Source organism: Terrapene carolina, unplaced genomic scaffold, assembly GCF_002925995.2.
Source record: "Terrapene carolina triunguis isolate 2854851 unplaced genomic scaffold, T_m_triunguis-2.0 Scaffold93, whole genome shotgun sequence".
NCBI lineage: Eukaryota > Metazoa > Chordata > Testudines > Emydidae > Terrapene > Terrapene triunguis.
In genome coordinates, this window is record NW_020664444.1 from 4164999 (window position 1) to 4191189 (window position 26191).

A 26191-nucleotide genomic window follows, 5' to 3' on the forward strand; every position below is an offset into this window, starting at 1 on the left:
TGAATCTTTCACCTTGTACCTGTAGGCCATGCTTAGCATTCCAAAGAGAGCCTCTTAAGGTCAATAAGAATTAACTGTAAATTTAATGAAAAGTTTCCAGTGCTTTCGCTGAAGTGGAGCCTGGCCTTTCATTTGCCAGTTTCATCTAGACGTGGAGGGAGAGCGGGGTTGTCAATAACTAACGGACGTAATTTAGGAGAAAGTATTAGGGAGTTAATGAAAATGTGAAATCGTGTCATTATCTCGCAGTAGCTGGGAATTTGTGTGCTGAAGCTGCAGAGGAAGATGATGCGTCTCACAAATAACTATGGAGGTGGCGGTGGGAGGCGTTTCCGACGTGATCTCCAAATGGGGGCGCGACCGGACACCGAAAATAACGGCAAGAATATATTCTTCCATCTGTGACCTGGTCTGGGCCGGTGGTGGCTCTGAATTAACTAAAGGAGCAACTTTAAACTGAGTTCGTTAAATTGGTGCATCATTGTAGATTGACTCTCGTTTCAGTGTAAACCTGGCGTACGTCGGTTTTGCCTGGTGCAAGCCAGCCTTGTATAAGTCAGGGGTTTCACTGGTTTCACTAGCTCGCTTTTGGAACTGGTGCAGCTTGTGTGCGTAGTTAAGCTCTTGGACGCAAGACTACACAAACAATTGGAAAAGTGTCCAATGCCTTTGGCTCATGAAGATCTTGATTTCCCAGGGATTGTGCTTTGTGGAACAGTCATCTCTCTGCTAGTGAGAGAGGGGTGCCAGTGGGTCCCTGTCTTGTGGGGTGCAGAATGGTTGGGGAACTGGTTCACCTTGGCCCTGTCCCCTACCTGCTCCCTACCTGTGGCCCACCCCCACTCTGCCCTGCCTCTGAGCCCGGGGCTACTATCAACCTGGCTCTGAGCAGGAACCAGAGTGGTGGTGATTGTCTGCAAAGGCAGCTATTCTTTGGGGTCTCTTGTCCCTGGCCGATAGCCCCTTACCCTGCTGTCAGGGTAAAATGCTTTAAAGTCAAAATACTTCACTCATGTTGGTAGCAGCATTTTATACTCACTTTGCGCAGGTGGAAATGGCTCCGAGCAGGGGACTCCAGCATGGAGGGGACCCTTTCAGTTCACTTCACTGGGATTTGGGCCCATAAATCCAGTAGGCCCTTGGGTAGAGGCTGTGCCTTCTATTCCTTGCTGCAAAGGAAAATGCACCTGTTTTGCAGAGTGAATGTTTTAAATGCGAGTCCACAAACCTTTCCGACCACCCACGTCCAATGTGCTGTAAAAGGTGGCAAATTCAGATCTCTTTTACAGTATTTGGTCTCCAGTGTATTTGTGGACAAAGTATTTTTTTTAATTTGCACTTCACCTGCTATAAGAAGTTTTTAAAATAAGATTTTTACAGTTCCAGATGGTCAAACCATTCCTCCATTTGTATGGCCAGCTTTAAAGAAACGAGTGCTAATGCACGGTTATTACCCACCACCTCTGCTTGTTACCAACTCTTATGGGTTTCCTCTCCTTTTTAAGGAGCGCAGTTAGAGCACATAAAATAAATTTGAACCATTACGTTTTAGAACCTTGAGTTCCTGTGCTCAGGTCATCGAAATGCCATTCTGCGATTCAGGGATTTAGAAAAGCGGTGTTTCGGTTTAACCTGGTCCCTTCCGAGATGACATAATCACCAGCTTTTTCTGCTTGATAATAAACATTTTATTGCACGTTAAGCAGAGGGATTAATTTAGCTCTTAAGTCTGTGTCTGCTGACTGATATTTTTATGTCTGTTAGCAGCACATGGAAAGAATCATTTTCCAGTACAAAAATCTCAATGACAACCCAGGAAAGCACCGGAGAACAGCATAAATTCTTCAGCAAGTCTACGCAGAGCAGCTCTGTAAAACAGCTTGGCAAATCTTATGACGGATTTCTGAACGTAATTAAACGTATACTGCCTGCTTATCTTATTGAGCAAAAAACAGCAGCATGGGCTCTTTAATAGAGGTGCGGAGCTTCAAAGACATTTTGACTTCCTTCTGCAACGCAGACCATCACTCAACCAACAGTCTGCTGCTCAAAGGGTCGATAAAAACAGTGCTGCAAGCAGGCTCTTCCAATTCTTATTAAAGTTAATGGAAACTTTCCCCAAACATCAGGCCCTGGGTGCATATTAGAAATAGAAATGTCCTGGGCCACTCGTGTTCTCACTGAGATTGGCACGGCAGAATCTGGCTTGCTGCTTTTGCCCGAGTCAGTCTCCAGATCCAAGTGGAATGGAATGAAGGGTGCGGCCCCATGACCAAAAAGCCTCCCGTGAAAGAACCCAGCTCTGGTTCTGTTTCATGCAATGCCCTAAACGCACACAGGAAGGATAAAATTCAGCCCTCTGCAGAGGCCAGCACAAGTAACCCACTGGTGAGGGTTGGTTACAGGTTCCTCTCTGAGCCCAAACTGCAGAGGATATGAGTGTTACAGTCCCAGTGAGGAGCTTTAGCTCACGCTGGAGCAGCTCATGCTCTGAGGTCTGGAGGTGCCTGGTTTGATCCCTCAGCTGTTGGCCACGATGGCGACTGATACACATATCCCTCTTAGTTTGGGCTCCTGCATAGCTGAAAAGTGGCACCAAATCTATGCAGGAGCTGTAGCCTGTATGCGTCCAGGAGGCACCACGCCACCCAGAGTTTCCCAGGTGCAGATAGGGAATGCACCCATTGTGCCTTCCCACCCACTTTGGTGACTTCAGTGGGAGTTTGCTCTGAACGAAGACCTGGCCCCATTAAGAGGGAACTTAGGAGTTAGTGGGGACCATGGGCAGAGCTACTTATGCAACGTGTAATGAGCGCGTGGGGCTAAACTGATCACCAGTGCAAGTCAGCACAACTCCACTAAAGTCCGTTCTCCCTTTGCCCCCTAGAACATTTGTGGGGAGAGCAATGCGAGTGCACTTTCAAGGAAGCAGACGGGGTGGACAGGTGCTGTGAAAACGTAGGCGAGTGGAACTCAGATCCCCTGATCAGAGTCAGCATGCTGGATCAGGTAGCTACGTCTCGTTCCTAACATCCCTGCATGCAGATCAGACGTTTGGGTCGAGAGAGTCTTCCCCCTCTTCTCTCCCCCCACCCCCCAGTATGTAGCTAACTCCCTTAGTACTGAGACTGCGTGGCACATTCACGCAATCACCCTGTGCCCAACTGGCGGTGCCTGGCTTTACACTGCAGGAAGGGATAGCCAGGGACCCTTCTCCACACAGAGGTGGCTTTGCTAAACTGTAAGCGGAGCTGGGTCTCCTTAGGGAGCTCCTGCATAGCTGAAAAGTGGCACCTAAGGCTTAGCTCTGAGATACATTGGAAAGATTCTCTTGAGAGGCAGCAGGATGGCCGAACGAGAACAACCAGCGCCTTTCTACACCGCATGCTGCTGCATATAGGTCTCTGTAAACTGAGGCCAAAGTCAAACATTCCCCAAACAAGGGTACAAACACAAAGTTAATTTAGGGAGGGGGAGTATTAAAAAGGCTTGGGAAGCAACCCAATCTCTTCCTCTTTCGGAGCTCCCCGCTTGCAGGCATGCAGGAAAACTTGATATCTGAAAGCAGCTCTCTTGTGCCAAGCTGGAACAGGAGCATGCTAGACCCTCATACCAGCTGCGCTCCAGCACTCCAAACGTATGGAAACTGCATGTGCTCTGCCAGTTACTTCAGAGTGGCAGCAAAGCCGGGAATGAATAGCCGGCACTGTAAATGCTGGCCCGATAAAAAGCCACAATCGCTCTCACATGGCGTTCCATGGGAGTGTGTGAGGAATAACCTCATGAATGCTTTTAATAAAATGTTCTTTCCTTCATTCAGAACCCCCCAACCTCCCATCCTCTTCCCAAGTACCCAGCTCTGCTGGGTGGAGAGCTAGCATTGAGAAAGCACAACCTCTTCTAACTGCGAGGGCCCCTAGACCGTGGGCTAGCTTCCCAGGCAGAGCAAAGGAATTGCTTTGGGGATATGGGGCACGGGGTGTGCTGTGCTCTGTCCTGGGGGCGGGGGTGGAATTTGTCATTCCCACCAGACATTGGGAGAAATATTCCGAATCCCCCAAACTTTGCACAGGTTTTAGCACGGATGAATATCCGGTGGAAAATTCATCCCAGAAAGTGAGCTCTTTGTCAGTAACATTTAGCTGTGTGATACCCTCTTGTTTGATGGGTTCTTGCTATCCATCAGGGGACACAGAATCATGGGTTAGTGTGCAGGGGACCCTAGCAACATCCCAGTGGGAGAGGGCACAGGGCTAACTGGCGTCTGGTAGTGAGTTTCAGCTGGCCAGTTCAGAGTATCTCAATTTATTAATGTCATAAACTGTATCCGATACATGTCGTGTAAGGTATCATTAGAAAACTAACAACACCCAGATCATTAATATTCTTGTGTGATGTGTGTCTGATAAACACCCCAGGGACCATACAAATATGAAGGAAATGTAGAACTAACGTGTGTTTATCAGACAAGTCCAGGGAATGGGTAAACAGGTTTCTCCCGGATAAAGGACAGGCCAACGCCTCCAGCCAGGTGTCATCAGAGTCAATTAGCAATCACACGTCAAGTGGCCATTCATTTGCATTGGAGAGGACAGGAACAACTCAACTTGCATTTTAGCAAACACCAGCAGCGGAAGAAACCTGCATGGAACTTCTTTCCCCACCAGACTCACAGCTTGAATGAACTTTATTTGGGTGGGTAAGCTTCAGAGGAATCCTTTGCTGAGATTCAGTGGACTATAAAAGAAAGGGGCAAAGAACCCTATCTTTCACCTAGGATAGGACAAGGGGAACCAGCAGCCTGTGGTTCTGTGAAAGGTCCTGACTAAGAGCAAGTCAGCCATGCTGGGCAGAGTGGTTGGTGAGAGATCATCTTAAACAAAGGCTGTTGCTTACTAGATTAAGTTTCAGACCTTTAGATGGGTATTTTTCACTTGTTGCTTGTAACCTTTTCCACTTTTATTTCTTTTACTTGGCATCACTTAACCTATGTCCTGCTGTTAATAAATCTAAACCAACCCAGTGCTGTGTTTGAATTGAAGTGGTTGTTAACTCCAGTTCATGTGGCAAGCTGCTGGGTATTGGCTCTTTAAAGGAGCAAACAAACCTCATTATTCCTCTGAAAGGTGCAGGGAAGGGCTGGATGTAGTAGAACACACGGTTTTGGGGAAATTTGGGGCTGGGAGTACATGGGGTTATTTGGTTGGTGGTAACTAAGGCTGGTGGAGAGCAGCATGTGGCTGGGGTGTAACAAACAGGCTGCTGCAATCAGAACGCCGACCCAGAGCGGCTTACCACTTGTCTGGTGTCCTGGCTGTGAGCCACAACAGCAAAGCCCTGCAGGCAGCCAGGGTTACAGGGCAGGCAGGACACAACCCCTCACTGGTCTGGATTGCATCCCCAGAAAGGGACAACCCCACATCATCCCTTAGGATGATTCAGCCTGGTGCACCTCGGTACTTTCAGACCAATAATAATCTGTGTTAGGTCAGTGCAGAGTTGGGGCAGGACTGTGGTCCCATCTCCTCCCTAACTGTTCTCTAGCCTTTCAACCCCCCATCTGGAACAGGCCTGTCAGATTAGTTATCCAGCTTTCCACACCGTGCCTGCAACTCTTGGACTCTGCCTTGTTCCCCTTCTCTCTGCAGCAGATCACTGGCAATCTCATGGCTTAACCCTGGGTTTGATAATGCCCCCTTCTGTAGCTGGCAGTAACACATTTATACCCATCCTCAGGGTGATCCTCTCATACAGTTCCTGGGCTACATGTATGCTCCACCTATCACGGAGGTGGTGAGTTTGCCCAGTGCAATGTAGGAACTTTCCTCAGCCCTCTTTCGCCCTTTAGATTGAGTTAGAGAGAGATGCTTGGAACAAATGTAAGCCTGCCGCTAAATACAAGGGGTGAAATCCTTTCTCAGTTACACGGGTGTCAATCTCAACAGCCTGTCATGCCAACTAATATTGTCTCATCGTTCCCTGGTGCTCCCCTGTCTGTCTGTCTGTCTGTCTCCATCTCTCTGTCTCTTGTCTTATGCTTAGATTGTAAGCGGTTTGGGGCAGGGACTATCTTTTTATTCGATGTCTGTACAGTTCCTAGCACTGTGGGGTCCTGGTCCGTGACTGGGATGCCTAGACCCTATGGTAATACAAACAATAAGTAATACTAATAGTTATTGATCTCCCAGCCCAACTGGAAGCCTGGGGCAGTGATGAATTATGTTGATTATTTGGCCGTCTTTTGGTCTGGTAGCTGCAGACACGTATGCATCCATTCCGATTGAGAGTGCCAGCTTTGCAGTCTAAGAAGCCTCGGTCTGCAGGAGAAAATCCTAATGTACTACACGTACAGGTGGCAGGACTAGCTAAGAAAACGTAGCAGTTAAACTTCTGGAAACCTGGCTTTTATTCATCCTTTTTCCTTCATTCCAACCTAATTGAATGTGATGCTGTTTAATATATTTAGTGAGGAAAACCCTGGTGTTGCATTTGGAAAGGCCAATCTCACACTAAATAACATTGCTGTGGGCCCCGTGGGGACTTGCCCAGCGTTTGGGCACCAGTCCCTTCTCCAACGCTCCAGATGGGGAGAGGCTGGGAGGTACTTTTAACTCAGCAGTTCCACTCTCGCCTCTTTTCCTTGGCTGCTAAAAATAGATGGGCGGTGACACTAGACGGCTCGCCGTTTGTCTGCAGGATACAGAACTATTGGCTAAGGCCAAGCTTCTTCAGCCCGGGATGTACACACACAGTTGGCTGAGGCACTTCTTCTGAACCTGGCAAAGGTTGCCAAGCCGTGGGATCAATTTATATTCCTATAAAACTCAGTTTCATGCACCAGGCTCCCTGTTTCAGCTTGCTGGGGCTTGTTCTACCACATACCTGTCCGAGCTCTGAAGGCCTCAGTGGCTTAACTGACTGAGCTGGATTGTCACCCCATCTTCCGTTGGTGGGCAGCTACTCTCCATGAAACAAGTGGGATTCCCCATGTGAATATCTGCCCGCCGGTGGGGGTTGGAGGGCTCATAGTCTGGCCCTAAGACAGGAGTTGGAATTGGAGGAGATTGGAAGTCTCTGACCACTTCTCAGTCAACTCATAGGGGTCTCCCCTTAATACTTTCCCCACTGCTAGGTGTAGTCCTGAAGAAACCGCCTGGTGCGATTAGGGCTTGTCTAGGCATGGCCGAGAGCTCCGGATGAGCGCCGAGTCTGGCGACTGCATTGTGTTTCTGTATTTGTTGGAAGTGGAAGAGATTCTGCAGTGAGGACTCTGTTAGCACGGGGAGTTAGTGTGATGTGTGGGTCTAGGTACGTTCAGGGTGGTTTCCTCGACAGGCCATTTCCTTGTTTCTCCATGTTTGCATTGGGCGGTTTTGCATGTCGATTAACCAACCAAATCTTTGTTGGTGGGGACATATGTCGGAACCATTCCCAGCTGCCCTTTTCTGAGGGGTCGGAATGAAAAAATGAACTCACAAGGCATGTGCCAATCGTCACACTGATGGCTCTGCTTCTGTGTGTTGTGTCTTTCCTCTCCCACCTTTCATCTCTTGTTTAGATGGGAAGCTTTATGGGCCAGGGACTGTCTCTTCGTATGTGAGTGTATGGCGGGTAGCCCTTTTGGGTTGCTACTGCAATATTAATCAAAATGACCTGAACCTGCTTTGACGTGAGTCCTCCGTGATCTGTGACTGCATTGGCTGGAGTCATCTTTACTTTATAGAAGTTTAACACTAGTCTGGATTTGTTAATTTCATATGTCCGTGCAGTTGCTGAGCATAAAAAAGAACAATACTCTGTTAGGAAACTCATCAAAGAGAAGCTAAGCCTTGGTTTAAAAAAAATTCCCCAGGCTAGGGCACGTGGCCGAGCTTGTTTTCAATCATGCAGTGTAAAAATGGCTGCCGTAAACTGAATTTAAAAAGCATAAAGGTGCACGTCTGGTGTTGCAGGGTTGGTCTGATCCTTTCCAAATACCCTCAGTGAGCATCCATCATTACGCCTCCCTTTGAAAATCCAGGAGGAAATTTGTGGAGTAGATCTGATTGAAACGTGGAATTTTCATTCCATGGGAAATTTTGACATTTCAAATTTTTTTTTAATTGCAAATTGGAACAAAAAGTCAAAATTTCCTGCAAAACAAAATTCCCTGAAAGAAAAATCATTGAGGCTCAATCAACATTTCATTTTCATTTAGACTTTTAAATATATTTTTTATTTTTTTTATTTTCCTCTTTCCTGTTTGTATTTTTCAATTAGGGTTTAATCATTTAAAAATTATCATGTAGAATCATGAAAAATTAAATAGATTTCAAAATGCAAAGTCAGTTTGGAGAAAAAACCAAAATGTTCCGTTCTCAGAAGGACCTAATCTAAAAATTTTGAGCGTTTTTTAGAACAAAATTTTATTGAAATTGACGTGTTCGCGTGTAATATTTCTAGTTGGACAAATTGGCAGTTTCTGATGGAAAAACATTCCATTGGAACACTTTCTACCGGCTCCACTCTGGAGAATTTCAGCCATTGAGACGTGCTAGCCAGCAGTGGTGGTGACCCGATGTAGTACTCGTCCTACGGAGTAAACACAGAACTGATGCCTCAGTGGGATGTTATCGGGATCTGTGCTGCCGCAGGAGACGTCTTTCCAGAGTTTATAATCACTGAAGATTAATGGCAATTTTGGCATGAGGGATTAGGCAGGAAGGATGTTCCCATGGTTAGTGAGCTAGCTTGGGACGTGGAAGACAGATTCAGGTTCAATTCCCTGCTCTGTCACAGGCTTCTTATGTGGGGAAGTCACTTAACCTCTCTGTACGTCAGTTCCCCATCTGTACAATGGGGATAAAAGCACTGGTCTTCCTTGCAGGGGTGTTGTGGGGATAAATACATGAAACATCAAGAGGTGCTCAGATACTGTGGTGACGGGAAGCATAGAAATACCCAACATATCTAGCTGCATCCTAGCCAAATTGTCACTTTGTTTTCTACGTTTGCAGTGTCTTTTTCTTATGGGTTTGTAAATAAATTTCGCATTTTTTAGCCCCAACATTTATTGGTCCAAAAATGTGTCCCAAAAAGTGCATTATTCAGCATTGCTTAGACACCATTCTCATCCTCAAAAAACGTTTATTTCATCGTGAAGCAGAAACAATATCATGTGACTTTAGGGGACCAATCGCATACCACGAACAACAAATAGTAGAAGTGAACAGCTTGGGATCGACCCCAGGGGCTGAAATTTGTTTGCGTAAGAGCTATGGTGTAAATATTTGTGAATAACAAATACTTCCTTAGAATTCAGGATCATGACTGCTTTGCAATGAGTACTAATGGTATATTTCCTATAGTGGTTACATAGGATCCTTTCTCTTTAACAAAGTTGCCGTTGGACATAATATATATTTTTTTCCTTGAGGCATCTCAGAGCCAAAACGTTGTGCTTGCTTATGGAAATAAGCTGGGTAGAAAAGAAATTCCAAAGTGAACTTTTCCCTATTTTGCTAATGCATCAGGAAACCCCAGTGTGCGAGATTGTTTTAAAAAATATTACATTTGGCTGCAAAAGTGCTCACTTATTTCTCCGCTGGCTTATGCATTATTAAAACCCATGCCTTATGGCAATTTTCAAAGCCAAAGGATGGTTGTATTTTTTTTTTAATTTAAACAAAATGGATCTTATCTTAGAAATTAAAAAATCTGTTTCAAAGCTCAGTGCTGAATGAGCTAATGGTAGAGAGTGTGTATGCATAGCTAGCTCGCAGGCCAGTGATGAGCGTTCATCAGAGCCATCTGCATTAGTGCTAATGTAATGTTACTGTTTGGAGACGCTGTGGCCTAGTGGTTAGATCAAAGTGTTCGGAGGCAGGGGGAAGTAATTCAGACCAAGCCACTGAATTGCTCTGGGGCCTGGGGCGAGTTACTTAATTTCCTTGTGGTGTACTCAGATGAGCTGTGAGAGAAAAGCAGATCTCTAGTGCACATTTCCCCACACGTAGGGTTTCAATTCTTCTTGATGGCAGTTTCTCAATCTGCAGACAGAACAGGAGCCAAATTGGCAGTCAGGAATTGGGATCCATTTTTGCTGTAGATCAGAGAGGAAACTTCTCCCCTAATTCTGGAACAGGCTGAGCATCAGGTAGCGTCGCTTTCTACATTTGGTTAATATTGATAATACTTTGCACTTCTATAATGTTTTCCATTGGAAGAATTCAAAGTGCTTTAAAAGCACAAATTAATCCAGCTCCACAGCTGCTGTGAGGGAGAGGAATTCTTATCATCACCATCTCACAGATGGGGAACTGATGCACAGAACAGGTAAGTGATTTACCTGTGCGGCCAGGAGTAAAACCCAAGAATCCTGGGATGGAACCAGGGCCCTCCAGAGCTAAAGGCATGAGCTAATGAGGACAGTTTGAGGACTGTGTTGAATTACAGATGTGAGTAAAGATACTCATGTGCTTAAGTGTTTCCAGGCTGAAGCCGTTTGGTTGGGAGCGCCGTAGGCCAGGAAATACGTCAGTCTGAGCTAATAAACTGCTGTGTACAACAGCCAGGTGAAACTTTTTGGCTGAAACTTTTTTTCAGCAAGAAACACAGATTTAGCAAAACCAAAAGGTTTCACAAATTTGTGTTGATTTTGCTGAACGTAAAAAAAATCTGAAAAAAAAATTGAAATGTTAATTTTTGACATTTTCAAAATGAAATGTTTCAATTTTTGGTTCAAAATGACTTTTTGTTTGCAAATTTCTTTTAAGGTTATTAAAATCTCCCCCCCCCCCCCAAGAAAATGTTTAAAAATGGATAAAGCCCAAAAGAAACATTTTAGATTTTGTCATAACAAAACATTTCATTTGACCCCCCAGCGTAACTTCCTAAGCGTGTCTCCAAACCACCAAACATCAAAGCGTCGCATATATTGCATTTAGCAAATGTAACACAAGATGCTGGATCAAAATCAAACTGCTGCCATAAAGTCATCAAACATATTTGTATTACTCCTTGAAAGCCATAACTCACGATTAGCAAATGCCCCCAGGCTTGTGCTGCCATTTCCTCTTCCGCTTCCTGGCTTCAGCCCAAGAAAGCACCAGGTCAGCAGTTTTTTAGAAGTTGGTTGGAATGTACTTTCCTTCTGGCTCGAACCAATACGATGGAGGCTAAAGCAAAAGAGGTTCAGGTTAAATAATTTGTCCAAGCAAAAGCAAATCCATTCCCAATGGAAATCCCCTGTGCTACGGGGAGCATGTGTAGTGGAAGCCATGCAATGTTTGGCTGACTTCAAACAAGGGAGGAATTTAAGGAATTGCATTACAGAGCTGCCCAAACAAGCAAGGTATTGAGAGACAATATAATCTAGTGGATTGGGCACTGGATAAGGAATCAGTTGATCTGGGTTTGAGCTCAACTCTGCTACTGACTTGCTGTGCAACCTTGGGCAAGTCTCTTCACCTTTCTGAGCCTGGGTGCCTTCCCACTGTCCGTATTTATGTAGATAGTACATACCCTGCAGAGTTTACAGTCTCTCACTAGGTCTAGCACAGTAGGACTCAGCACTTGGTCAGGGTGTCCAGGCATTATTGTAATAAAAATATACACACACACTTCCAATTTGGCCTTTTTTCTGTTCAGGAATAATCTTTGGTAAGACCTGGATTTTTATGGCTCTGTTGTTATCTGTACTTGTTCACAGAATATCTCTATTAACATAGTTGGGCAGACAGGATTATCTGCAAACAGTTCAGATCGATAACGCCATCTGGTATTTTAAGATTTGGAATCCACTGTTCCAGGTGCACGATTAGCCACTTGATGATTCCCTGTTCTGTTCATTCCCTCTGAAGCACCTGGCATTGGTCACTGTCGGAAGACAGGATACTGGGCTAGATGGACCTTTGGTCTGACCCAGTATGGCCATTCTTATGTTCTTAATATCAATGTTTATTTTTAAGCATTTTTTATTTTTATCTAAAGTGATCAAATTTAAAATAATTTTCACAGTTGTGAGAAATTGGGGGGGGGGTCAACACTGGGGGTGTGTGTGTCAGACAGTTATTTAATGATAGTAGACACTGACATTCAAAAAGGATTATAACTATTAAATCACCTTGTAACCATTGTCAACATCACATGTCAAAATATACAAAGTAAATATCCTTAAATCAAACTCTAAGTTCTCATGCAGCACTTTTCTCAATTTGCTTATGTGTAGTTTTTTATTATTACTGATGGAAATATTTTTCTGTCAGTTGTTGTGTGTTTGGTGAAATCGATGTTCACAGACATTTACCGACAAAAATCGAATCCTTCCAAGCCTAAATAGAAAAGGATCCTGCAGAATAACAGGCTGCAGCCCTGACACAAACAGCAACTCCTCAAAATAAGGGAAGGTAAAGAGAACAATTGCTGAACGTAGCTAGGAACTGCCCCTCATAAATGCACTGCTCACAGATCCACTTCAGTGGCTGGCAGATCATTTCAGATGAGCTCCCTGCCTAGCAAAGCTACGGATGGAGCGGTCGGAGTCATATTTTTTTAAAAAACAATATGTTCTGATTGCTCAGACGTTCTCATTCCGTAGCTTCGTTCCTTTATTTGATTACCCACTTCATAATCTTTCCGGTTTGTTCACTTGAGAGGCGAAGACGTTTTTGAGGCGGATCTGCTGACAATGTATGTCTCACAGAACAGCTGTTGGTAAAGGTTACCTTTTGGATACTGGCTGCTAATGCACCATAGAAATTGAATCACTTCTCTTTATTTCCATGTTGCTTTTTAAGCTGTGTAGAAGATTTCATTCGCTTTAAGGTACTTTAATTTGGGGAGTAGACGACACAAAAGCCACCGCCTCTAAATAACACTAATTGGGCAGGTTCAGCAGTAAAGTTGATTGGAAGTCAAAATTTCCATCCCGTCGAAACTCCAATATTTTGATACTTAGTTTTGTCCTGAATCTGGGCAAAAAGTCAAAATAGTGAAACTTTTCACGGAGCAGAAAGGTCCAGTAAAATTCTGTTTGGAAAAGTTGAAATGTTTCGTTTCAGTTTATCGGTTTATGAAATGTTGACATTACTCTCCCTGTCCTTCAGCCACTGCGGTGCATTGTGGGGCCCCTAGGAGGCCCTGTGGCAGCTCAGCCACAGAGAGGGACTGCTGTGCATCATGGGAGGTGTAGTCTGCCTGGGGAACTTGACTGATAGAGGAGAATGGGAGCAGGAGGGAGCTGGAACTACAGTTCTCATGAGGCACTGCAGCCCCTCAGAGATGCAGAGATGATTATTCATCTGGAACAAAACATTTCATTTCATTTCACCTGACAGAAAATCCTCCCCAAATTTATCTCCCCCCCCTGGATAATTTAGATTTCAACAAAACTCCATTTTCTGACAGAAATGTTTTTGGCTAGCCTTATTCAGTAAAGAGGCCAGGGACTGAACTGCCGTCTCTGTCTAAAAATGGTGTCTCCAGAGCAGAATTAAGGGTCTAAGGCAGCAGTTCCCAAACTACGGGTTGTGGCCCCACGTGGGGTTGTGCCAGCAGTGGATGCGGTCGTGGCAATCCCAAGTGTACAGAGGACACCATTTTACAAAATGGCCTCCTCTGCACAGCGTGAACTTGCACTCACCCTACGTGAAAGGTCACCCCGGGTGTAGGATGCCACTTTGTAGAGCAAAATGGCATCTTCCACGTGGCATGACCTCGCACAATACGGTGCATATGAGGTCACGCTGTGCGGAGTATGCCATTGTGTAGGGAATGCCCTCGCCCATGCAGTGGAGTCACGCAGGGGAAAAGTTTGGCGTAAGGGTCTCTTTCTCCTCTCACTTACCCTGTGTCACTCCATTGACTTCAGTGGAGTCTCTCCCAATGACTGCCCGTCGAAGCGAGAGGAGGATCAGGCTCAGGGTACAGAGAAAGCTTGCTGTGCTGATGCCGGTTCTGTGGATGCAGCTCACTGACTTCAGGCTCCAGGCCAGTTAAAGTGGCATCTTTCTCCAGCGCTGAACTCATTCTGAAAAAATATGGGTCAGATCCTCCTCTAGTGTAAATGGGTGCAAGTTACAGTGGGTTGACTTCAGTGGAGCAAGGCTGATTTGCAATACCTGGCCCAATCAATGGTTTTAATGTATGAATATGCGTAAGGGGAAATACACTGAATTTCAGTGCTTCTGAAACTCAGGGCGCGGAGTGAATCCAGGTGTCATGGGGACAGGTGCTTTTAATTCCCCCCCACAGCTTTGTCATGAACAGCAAGGCACCTTGCTTCCTTGGTCACAGAGCTTGCTGAGTTATGGGGTGGTTCTAGGATGTAACCCCCCCACTTGGGAACCCTCTTGTCAGTTCTGCTCTAAAGTGGGTCTGACCTTAATTCCTATGGGATGAAAGGCGAACACATTAGCTCTCTTGGCCACTTGGCTTGTGGCCCTTTGTAAAGGAAAATAAGGGTTGTGCTGGGGGGGGGGGTACACTGAAAGTTTGTAGAGTAGGTGTTTAATCACCGGTGTCTCCCCTTACCTACCCACTGAAGTGGGGTCCTTTTCTGAATAGCCTGACACCGAAAATCAGGGGATAGATGGCTGCGTCAATGCAGCATACCAGAAACTATGTATGTCAGTGAATTGCATGAGCAGCAATAGTACTGCAGCAAGTGCAAACCGCAAAGATGGGGCGTTAGGTACAGAATGAAATGGCTGCAGATAGGGAAAACCCCGGCACTAATCTTAACAATGAATAAACAACTCTGGAAAGGAAACTACAAACTACACAAATCATAAACAACGCACACCCACGCGTGCACACAAACTCACAATCTCTGACCCTCACTCCCACTCGTGCACCAAATCACTCCTAATTCCACGCAGCCGCTTACCTGCACAGATCCCATGCATTGCAGCCACGAGCACTGGCGCAAGTGGGACTATGAGGACTCTGGTGGTGGTGTGCACCAGGGAGGCAGCTACCCTCAGTTGCAGGGGGGCACTTGATTACAGGTTCAGGCAGGATGTTTTAAAACTGTGCTCCCACCGATCTATCAGGAAGCCAGGTGTGATGGAGGAGTCAGAAGGTGACTCCAGGAGCTGGACTAGATGATCCCTCGAGGTCCCTTCCAGCCTTACCTTTCTATTATTCCATGATTCACCGAGGGAAAAGTGTGGAGCTTTCTGGGAGATTGGGGCCAGCCCTGAGGGTGATGAGCAGGGACTAGCTGGAGGCTAGTGCACCGGGGCCCTATTGCTGACAGGGGCCATTGTGCTGCTAGTGTGACATAAATGATAAATATTATAATAATAATAGTCCTTAATTAGCCTTGGAGTCAGCTAATTTGGGGGCAGATCCTGAGGTCTGATGCAGGAAAACTTCGGTTCAATTTTGTTGGAGTAAGATCTCAGGATCTAGCCCTTTGCTATTAGCAAATCACTCCGATTCTTTTGTCCTTATTGCTAGACTCCCCTAAGTCTTCCTTAGTTCATCTGTATCCTGCCTGCCAGGGAATGGCTTAGCAATCCCCCCATAGGCTGGCCCATTGTTTGTTACTAGGAGAACATCACTTCACTAGTGCATGAGACAGCCTGGTGCTATGAAATTATCATGACTGTGAGCCCTGTGGTTGGGACAGTGTCCCCGTTGCATGGGACAAGAGACTGATGTTCACGGTAAGGAAGTCTACGTGCTTCCAAATCTCTTTCCTTCCTCTCGCTGCACCCCCTTTGGCATTACACCTCACGTCTAGCTGATGTGGACAGAAGATGACTTTGGGGGTCATCAAAGGGTTGGGTTAGGTGTAGGGAGCAGGTTATTTTGCAGCACATCCCAGCTAGGCAGGGTAAGGGGTAGAGTCACGTGAAGCTCAGGGGGATTTGCTCCCATGGGTTCCCAGATATCGCTTCACCTGGGTTCACCCAGCCATCCCCGTGCTGCTTCTATGTCCTAGACATCTGCAGCTTTTGGACCCCTGGAGAAGTGTGACGGGCCTGGGAACAGGGGCGGCTCTATGTTTTTTGCCGCCCCAAGCACGGCAGTCAGGCAGCCTTTGGCGGCATGCCTGCGGGTGGTCCGCGGTCACGCGGATTCGGCGGCGTTTCTGCGGGTGATCTGCCGGTCCCGCGGCTTTGGCGTACCCGGCACCAAATTGCCGCCAAAACCGCGGGACTGGTGGACCTCCTGCAGGCACCCCGCCGAAGGCTACCTGACTGCCGCCCTCACACCAACCGGCAGGCCGCCCCCCGTGGCTTGCCGCCCCAGGCACGCGCTTGCTGCGCTGGTGCCTGGAGCTGCCCCGGCCTGGGAAACTGGTATTGTGTGAATCCAGACCAAAGTGGAATTGAGCAAATTTTGGTGACAGGTAGCCAGTCTGGACTGTAATAATATATATTGGAAGAGAGTGCTAAAATACCATTCAGTGGGGATATTCTCATTGGGGAGGAATTGCCATGCTCTGTCAGACCAGGGTCCATCTACTCCAATATCCTGTCTCTAGCAATGGTTTCAGAGAAAGGTGAAGGAAACCCTGCAGCAGGCAGTTATGGGGTAACCTGCTCCCAGGGAAAGTATCTTCCTGCCCCCCGTCAGTTAATATAGTAACAACAGCTAGCTTCTCATACAGCACTTTCCATCTGTCGATCTCAAAACACCTCCCAAAGGAGGGCACTCTCAGAGCTGGATTAACACATAGGCAAACTAGGCACGTACCTAAGGCCCACATTCATGAGGGGCCCAACCCGAGGGGCATTGCGACCCCCTGTGCCCCAGCGCAATGCCACCTGCTCAGATTTGGCCCGGCCTCCCCCCTGTCATCCCGGAGGGCCCCGGGCTCAAACCTGAATGGCCAGTGGGGCAGCCAGTGCTGCTCCTCACTGCTGCCATGGGGCTGGCTCCTGCACCAGGGCTCCCCACTGGGGACCTTCTTGGCCTTGTCCCACTTCCAGCAGCCCCTGACCCCTCTGCTCTGCCCACTCAGCGACAGCTTCGAGACCTGTTAGATGTACAGGGAGCTGCCGTGAATGCACACATGGGGAAGCTGGCCCAAGGAGCCCAGCGGGTGGGACATGTGGGGCAGTGTCTGCGCAGCAGGAGCCAGTCACTGACTGACCTGGACAAAAGAGGGTTAACTAAGCAACATCTGTGTGGTGGGAGCCGGATGTATTTGGGTTAATAGATCACTAGTGCAACTGTGCTGGTTAATATAAATATGTCCACACCATGGGAGCTTAGCTGGCCAGCAGAGGGGCCCAGAAGTGTATGTTTGCCTAGGGCCCAGTGATGGGTTAATCCAGCCCTGGTTGCTATCATTATTCACATTTTACAGGTGGGGAAACTGAGGCACAGGGAATGGAAGTAACTTGCCCAAGGTCACTCAACAAACCAGTGGCAGAGGCAGGAATTGAACCCAGGGTTCCTGAGTCCCAAGCCTGTTTGGCTTATGCTCTGAGCAGGAGTTTTATATCCCTTCCAAAATTCTGCTTTGTTTTTAATCCTTACAATTGTAACTCCACATTGCGCTGTTATGACATTAGCTGAGTGTTAGAACAAACAAAACTTTTCCCCTCTCCCACCCAAACTTGCATGCTGCCTGAAAAATAGAAACAGGACCAGATTCTCAGCTGTGTAAATTGGCATAGCTCCTACACCAGTTCACACCAGCTATTTAGCCCGGGTTGTTTATCATCATCTATACGTTTCAGTTCCCCTGCAGCACATTTCAGAGAGAAGACAGGATAGGCTAAAAGCACATTTGAATTTTTAAACAATGGCCGGGGTCTGATGTTGTCGAAAAACCATCTTGGAGTGTTTACTGGACAAGTCCAATGAAACCCTGCGTATTCCATGCGTTTCCTGCCTTCCTGGGGGAAGCGCTGGTCAGGGGAGTGGGTGGCAGGAGAATTAGCAAAGGAATGCGCAGGACTCAGTCTGGCGTTTTATTTGCATTTTTGCTCACCCCTTTTGTGTGCGAAATTGGGAACGGAACGGTTTTTAATGGAAGGAGTTCACTGTGCTGTTGGCAAGTCCCACCGCATCCCAGCTGGCCTCTTAACAGCTATTGATTAAACAGTAACATTGCCAGGAGTTCTCCATCCGTCACAGTGATGGGAACGCCAATCCTGAAAACGCAAGGGTGAGAAACAAGAAGCCTTTACAATTACAACCTGCAGCTCACTAAATGAAGAATAAAAAACCGTTGAACACCCTATAAATATTTATTGGCGCAGCAATAAGAGACGTTTGCTTTTGTGTTAAAAGACTTGGGACTGGATTTGTTGAGGAGTGCATCGGAGAGAGAAACCATCTCCGGTAAGAGAGAAAGTGAACTGAAAATGCTTTGGCGGTTGGATTGTGATAGGGCAAGGTTAGGTGGGAGATTGTACCTTAGTCTCTTCTTTAGTAAAGTGAATTTGATTGGGCTGCTGACAGTGAGTAAAATGGGGCCAGATTCTTCTCTCTGACACCAAGGAAATGGACTTTCGTGGGGTTTTTGCACACCAGTGGCCTCAGTCCAGCTGCTGCAGGCTCCCCGGCTCCCCCACTGACTTCATCATTACTTGGGTCCTGCCGTGAGAGAACCAGTGGTGGACCTGCCTCAGGCCTAGAGAGGAGAGCTCCCTTTTTACGACTGCATCCCCTTCTGTACCAGAGAACAAGCAGCGGCATTGGAAGTTATCTCACTTCCCCGACCCCTCAGGGTCCTAGTACAGCCTAGCAGAGTTGAATCTGTCCAAACTGGGCTAACTAGTGTGTTACAGTCCGAGCTTTTCCTTCTCCCTGTGCAGCCCGAAACATGTGGCTACACCTGGCCAACGAACCCCTGTCGGTGAAGAGTTCGCGCTGTAACGCTTCTCGCTCTTTGATGTTGCAGTAGAGACAGGTCTGTTAAAAGACTGTGCTGTAGAGTAAGTCCTTGAAGACCCAGTTCCCCACACTCCTCTCCTCTCACTTTCAGCCTCTCATTATTTCCAAGCAGCTCTGATGGTCCTCAGAGCAGCTCCAGTAACTCACGTAGTGCAGGCCCTCATCCGCCTGCTAGGATATTTATGCAGACAGACTGATTAATTCTTCTCTCCTGCTCGCCGTGTCTGAGACTTACACGGCACCAAACTGAGCTTGACAGCTCAGGAAGAGGGCAGCCCCTTTGGCTTCAGACAAGGAGTAGGGTTTGTGGGGGAGTCGGTCTGAAATCAATCATCGACACAGCTGGGGTCTTCTCTTCAAGAAGCCTGGGCCAAATTCACGGGGGGTGTACTCAGTGGGGCTATACCCAGTGGCAGTGTGACCCCCCGAGCTGTTAGAGAGAACATTTCCATCCAGAAATTCTTTATATGGAAAGGTCCTTCCACGTTTCTTTGAAGGAAACCCAGCATTTTTCTAAACCTGTCTTAATTTCTAGCTTCCGAGTTTCCTTTTAAGAAAAGAAAAAAAAAAAGAGGATGCTAGCTTCTTTTGAAAGCTCTTCTGTAATAGTGACACAATCCATGGCCCCCGAGGGCTTTTGTGGATTTTAAGGCCAGACGGGATCATCATAATTGTTTAATTTGACCTCCTTTATCACACAGGCTAGAGAACCTATGTTGAGCCCATAACGTCTGTTGGAGCCATAGCAGAAAGACATCCAGTCTTGGCTTAGAGCCAGCAAGTGATGGCGAATCCATCACATTGCTAGGTGAGCACCATGGACTTGAGGCTTGCTGAGCTCCGTTGTTGCTCGGAACTCCACCGTGACCGAACTCGGATGCAAAGATACAGACCCTAACCCTTTGAGCTGACAGAGAACCTCTCCGACCTGGGGCTGGCTGGAATGCAGTGAAACTATTTTGTAAAGAATTTCACAGTTTTGACATTTGTTTTCATTCTGATGCGGAATGAAACCGAGGCCTTTGGAATTTTTTCACAAGAAAACAAAAACAGCAAAGCAAGATATCTACCCACTCTGGAACCCAGGTTAAAGTCACTGCTTTGAATGATGCAGAGTGGGGACTGGAACTGTGGGGTCCGCCATATCAGATGAGTGCCTTAACCACTGGGCTATTGACTAGTCACACTTTTTGGTTTGGAATCAATGGCATTTTTCAGTGGAAAAGTTTCACTGACATTTTTTCAACCAGCTCCAGTTAGCACTATTGGGTTTATGATACAAAGCTGAACAGTTCTGAGTCCATCCAGCAGGGGGCAGGCATGTACATACACGCTGGCCAGTTCCTGACAATACCATTGTATGCAGCATTCTGTTTTGTTTTGGGAGCGAAATCTTGGATGGGTCTCTGTAAGTGAGCAAGTCCAGCCTGTCAGAAAACAAAGTGCCCATTAGAGTCTAAATGGATCCCCACATCCCAGGTCTCATTAGCTGGCAGGCAGTTTAAAATGAACAAACTGGTGTGTCAAGGCATGGTAAAAGGAGGAAAAAGGGGTTCTTTTTGGGGGTGTGAGAACTCTTAGAGTTCTAGGAGCAACAATCTGGGCTGTTTTTTGATTATGCTTCTAGGAGAGCGATCTCATAAGCTGAGATTAGAACGTGGCGTTAGATCAGAGTCTCGGATTCATGAGTTTGCCCTTTAAAGGCATACCTGGGACTGGGGTGTATTCTAATCTCTGCAGGACGCTCTGTCTGTGCAGATCCCATGGCTATTAATGTCAGGGACGTGGCTAAAATCCAGCCAGGTTTTTAATGTTATCACGAGCCCAAGAGGGCATTTGGATTTTCAAGGTTTGAAGAGAATTCAGATCTTGTGAAGGGGCCGGGAGTCACACACCATGCTGTCCCCACCAACCCTGACCTGCGGCCACTGTTTCTGGGGGTCAGAGAGTAGCTTAGTCTCCCCCACCATTTCCTCGGCTTTTTTGCTGATGATGCCAACGATGATGCCAATTAGTATCAACAATGACAGTGACTTTGGTGCTGTGGACAATTGGACAGCCTGAACTTGACCTGGCTCGCCACCCATTCAAGAGAGGGCCCAGACAGCCCTCAGATGTCAACATCGTCGCTCGCTATTATTATTTAACTTTTTTCTGGTAGAGCCCACAATGTGCCAGGTGCAGTACAAACGGAAGGGAAGGCGCGGACATTGCTGACCCATTCTGGAGTTCCACCAGCTAGTTAGAAAAGAGAGTCTTCTACTAATCATCCCTTGCCACCCATCCACATTGGTCACTGTCCTGTAATTCTGGAGTCACTCCTCAGAGTGACTCCAGATCTTATACCAAGGTCATTGACATCAGAACCTTGACCTGTGTGCTTAATTCAGGAGAAGACAAGTACTGTGATTGTCGTACTGTACTTTGCTTCCTGTCCACACTGTTACAGACTAAAGCCAGTTCCTGCTCTGACTTACCTCCCATGCAACCCCATTGTAGTGAATGGGGTTGCACTTGGTGTGTCTGACTGTACTGCGGCCCCAGACAAGGCTCAGGACTCCGTTGTGCTAAGCACTCTGTAGACAAGTACCGAGGACAGTCCTTGCCCAAGGCAGCTCACAGTCTAGCCATGCCACAGGTGGACAAAACAGAGTAATGAAGTAGGGGTCTGTTGGAGAGGGGAGGTAACAAAAGAAACAGAGTCTGGCAAAAAAATTGAAGTCACAACCCTAGTCAGGGCCTGATGGGAATGGCTTGTAGGCAGCACAACACAATAGGGCTTAAGAAGGGATTTTAAAGCGTTTTGATGAGGGATTTTCCCTGAGCATTGGGCTTGGCATGTGGGGGCTGACGGCTTGATATTATCCGCTCGTTCTTACACTGGTGCCCATCCCTGAAAGTGTTAATGGGCCAAAGCTGGATAGATCCACTTGAGTCATTACTGTTGTCCTTTCCTTTCCACAGGAACCTGATGCCGCGGACTCTAGAGGGGCAGATCACGATGGAGAAAACCCCGAGTTACTTTGTGACCAAGGAGGCCCCCAAACGTATTTACAACATGTCCAGGGACACCAAGCTGATTGTGGTGGTGAGGAACCCAGTCACCAGGGCCATCTCGGACTACACACAGACACTGTCCAAAAACCCCACCATCCCCAGCTTCCAGGCACTGGCCTTCAAGAACGTCAGCACGGGCCTCATCGACACCACCTGGAGTGCGGTGCGGATCGGCATCTATGCCAAGCACCTGGATAACTGGTTGCAGTACTTCCCCCTTTCAAAATTCCTCTTTGTCAGCGGGGAAAGACTCGTGAGTGACCCAGCTGGGGAGATGGGCCGAGTGCAAGACTTCTTGGGTCTCAAGAGAGTCGTGACAGACAAACACTTCTATTTCAATGAGACCAAGGGCTTCCCTTGCCTGAAGAAGCCTGAAGGAAGCAGCCGGCCCCGCTGTTTGGGGAAGTCCAAAGGGCGGCCTCATCCAAAAATCCACGGGCAGGTGATCCAGCGCCTGCAGGAATTTTATAGACCCTTCAACATGAAGTTCTATCAGATGACTGGGCAGGACTTTGGGTGGGACTGAGATCTCACCAGGCCATTGGCTTTCTAAGCCACAGTGGGGAGAGGGCAACTAGTCCCCTGAGCAGACCTACAGGGCCCTTTGCACATTGTGTGCCAAGCTGCCCAGGGACTCTAGCATAGGTGTGTCCAAGGCAAACTTTTGGAAGACACTTCCCATGTTCTAATTTATAACGGACCTGTTCCTGGAGAGAAATGTACACTTACTGAGTACAGAGAAATATTTAAGAAAGAAAAACAAACAAACAAAACCCCCAACCCCAGATCAGATTAAATATTCTTCCATATAAATCTTGCTAATCTATATTAACCAGAATGGTTTTCAGATGGTGTGTGCGTGTGCGCGCGCGTGTGGGTGTGTGTGCAGTGACAAAGGCACTAAGATTCACAATAAAGCTTTGCAAATCAGAGTTGGCCTCCTAATGCTGCTGTAATATTCACAATCAGCCATCCCGACCCTTTTAATTAGCAGGGGAGAGGGCCCCAGACATCAGTGCTGTGTTTAGTTCCTGGATGCCTTTCTTGCAAAGGGACACTAAAGATAACAACTGCAGCCAGGTTCGAAGCTGCTGTACCGCAATGTAGGTCCATTGACTTCAAAGGAGCTAGGTTGGTTTACATCAGCTGAGGCGCTGGCCCGGTATATTAAAAACACAAGTGACTTATGATAATAACATGTTAGGAGCCTGATCTTGCCCCTCCCATTGGAGTCAATGGAATTTTGACTTTATTGGGGCCAGTAGCATGCCCCAGTTTTAAAAAAAAATCTTATTTATCTATTACTTTTTATGCTAGTGTGTGTGTGTGTGTGTGTGTGTGTGTGTGCACGCTTCACTGCTTCACTCAGTTGGGCCAGTGAATTTTGGTCTGGCTCCTCAAAGGCACCTAACTCCCTTCCACATACCTTTGAGGACCTGAGCCTTTGTGTTTCTACTCAATTTCACTTTCCAGCTTTTGGGCCTACACCCAGCAAGTTTGGTTTTCAGTTTCCCATGCTTCAAGAGGACATGGATGCCCTCCTCTTCCCAAAGCTCTTTTTCATTAAAATGTACAATAAATAAAGCATTGTGTTTATTAGAGTTTTGTAAAAGCCCTTTTAAAAAAGACGAGATGAATTTTGGACCTAAGTCACGTTCGGTAGCCTTAGAAACAGTTACCTGGTTTGATAGTTTCTGCCAGATCTGCAAAAAACAGGACACAATGAATCTGCAAAAATAATACAAACTGTCTGTGAGTGATTTATTGTGATTTAAAGGCTTGATTCTGCCTCAGAAGTCAGTGGGATTTTTGTCATTGACTTCAGTGAGGGCAGAATTGTGTCTTAAATGCACAGGGTGGAATCTTGGCCCTCTCTGAAGTTAACGGCAAAAGTCCCATTGACTTCAACTGGCCAGGATCTTACCCACAGTTCTTTTCTGGCTAAACTGTTTGCATTAAAAATTCTATTCTGGTGCGGTTTCAGGAACATACAATACTGACAACTCTGGACAAAAAAAAGAGTAGAAAAATCTCCCATTCTTAATTGCGACAAAAGTCGCAGCTCTACAAAATTGCTATAAAAATTTACAAGGCCACGTCACAAAATCTGCTTGCCAGTTCTTTTCCCCATGACCATACAAAATTATTGATACTTTGTCAGTCCAAATATTATTTGTCTTGGTGAGTGATCACGTAGCATATGACAGGGTTGGACAAAAGAACTGTAAATTGGCAAAGTTTGAAATAAAAGGAAATATTAATTCTGTGCCTAATAAGCAAAATCGTCTTAAGCACATAGTCAGCTTTAAATTGGTACTTGTATCTAATTGACCTCAATGGGAGTTAAGCACCTGCTTAACTTAAAGCTTAAAGCTAAGCAGGTGCTTACAGCTAAGCAGGTGCTTAAATGCTTTGTTGAATCAGGGCCTTAACAGCTGAGTCAAAACACTCATTGAATAGAATGGGACCACTCACGTGCTTAAAGCTTAGACACATGCTCAAGTACTTGCAGGATTGGGGCCCTGTTTTCAGAATGGCACTTTGATCATTTTCTCTTTCCCATTTTGCAGCTGGCTCTGCATCTCACATGTTGATTTTTATTGAGGCGAATTTCCTTTCTGAGACTGGGCAGTGACTGGCATTTGATGATACATCTGGTCGAACAGCGACTCCAGAGCATGGTGTATTTTTCCTGATTTAAAATAGTCTGAAAGAATAAAAACAATTAGCAGCAGTAGCTCTGAATATATTCCAGATCCGGTTGCATTGTGCATCACATGTAACACAGGTGATAAAGTTGGAGACCTCCAAGAGTAATGACAAAAATTCCCCCCTCCCACCCCCGAAACAATTTTGCCGAAGAACATATAGCAAAAAAAGTCTGACCTTTAGCCCAGTGCCTACCAGTTGGTTTCCAGATTTGCAGCCACAAAGGGCAGTCATCGGAGGCCGGTGGAATGAGTTCAAGTGTTCTCATAATTAAAGAGGGGCAAAAAAAACTTCATTAACCTTTCATAATCTTATTAGTGACTTGTTTGTCTTTTAAGTAGCTCATTACATGGTTTTGGAGGGCCCCTGGGCCCTGCACGGTTTTGTACTATGTGATAGGTCCATTTGATTCCAGTACAACATAGTCTCAGTGCTGGCTATCCTGTATGGCATAGGGTTGACTTGTTGTTTCAATGGTCACAAGCCATTGGTTGCAAACCATCCCGGCTGCATTGTTAAACAAAAATGTTAAACTCTTTCGGGTAGCCAGTGTTTTCCTAGACAAATACAATGTAAGCAAAGAGCCTCTGGCCTTCCCAGTGCGTCCCTTCGTGTTCCAGTCATTCTCCGGATTGATTTTGCATCTGGCATTTTACATGGGGTGTTTTTAGTTGGTTTGCAATACAAGTCGTTAAAGCTTCTCCCACTTCTTTGCTTTTTCTACAATAAGAGGCTCCTCTTTGTTCTTCATCCTCTTCAGTGTGGCATTTCTTTTGTATGGGTGGCACTTAAAGCCTCTAAACTCATGGCTAACGGTCAGCATGTTAGTCGGTTTCAGACAGGAGGCTAATCTGTTTACTGCCGCAACAAACGATGCACAAAATGACGCGACTCAATGTCAGGTCCAAGTTGAACACGAACAACTCAGCTATTTATATATTGAGAGACAGAGAGAGAAACGTGAATGTTTTTTGGTATCCCTTGGAAATAGACGTGACTTCTAATTTGCATTGTCTTTGCCCTGCTTTACATTCCTGTCAGTTTCTAAAGCCAACGTAGCCGCATTGTACCTGGTTAAGACATTGTGCTAGGTTAAACAAGAAACAAAAACTGGATTAATTTTCTGCGGCGCTCGAAAGGCTAGATTCACACCTGGCATAAATCAGAGCAGCTCCATTGATTTCAGTGGAACTACAGTGATTTCAGGCCAGCTGAGGATATGGTCCTGAAGAGGGAATTGAAGCAGAAAGAGGTTCAGGCTACACGAAAATGGCTTCTTCCCCCATTTCCGTAGCTTTTTCTGTGAAGCAATTCTACAGTTTCGTACAGTTGGGTTTGTCCAGCTTTGTACAAACCATAGAGGAATCTCTCTCTCCTCCCCTCATGCCCTACCCCTGCCCCTTTGAAAATTCATGTTAAGTGAGGCCCGATCCCAGGTGCTGCTGAGTGCCCTCTAGCCAGGGGGAGCTGAGGGTGCTCAGCCCTCAACAGCAGGTACCCAGCACCTCGTAAAATTGCCCCCCCTCCAAAGTGTGCAAGGAAATGGAAGTGCCCTCTCCGCCAACCCGCTGGGGGTTGGATGTCA

At 46.5% G+C, this 26191-nt stretch overlaps 1 protein-coding gene across 1 annotated transcript; it reads left to right on the forward strand.

Annotated features, from left to right (window-relative positions):
- The first annotated feature begins 2924 nt into the window (after positions 1-2924).
- On the forward strand, positions 2925-24728 carry HS3ST6 (heparan sulfate-glucosamine 3-sulfotransferase 6). The gene is made up of 2 exons (XM_024212454.3): positions 2925-3009; positions 21805-24728. The coding sequence occupies exon 2, from the start codon at positions 21812-21814 to the stop codon at positions 22421-22423; it is 612 nt and encodes a 203-aa protein (XP_024068222.1). The 5' UTR covers positions 2925-3009; positions 21805-21811; the 3' UTR covers positions 22424-24728.
- Positions 24729-26191: the final 1463 nt, after the last annotated feature.

Excerpts from the sequence above, each read along its gene's own strand:
- HS3ST6 (XM_024212454.3), top strand. The coding sequence starts at position 21,812 with ATGCCGCGGACTCTAGAGGGGCAGATCACGATGGAGAAAACCCCGAGT.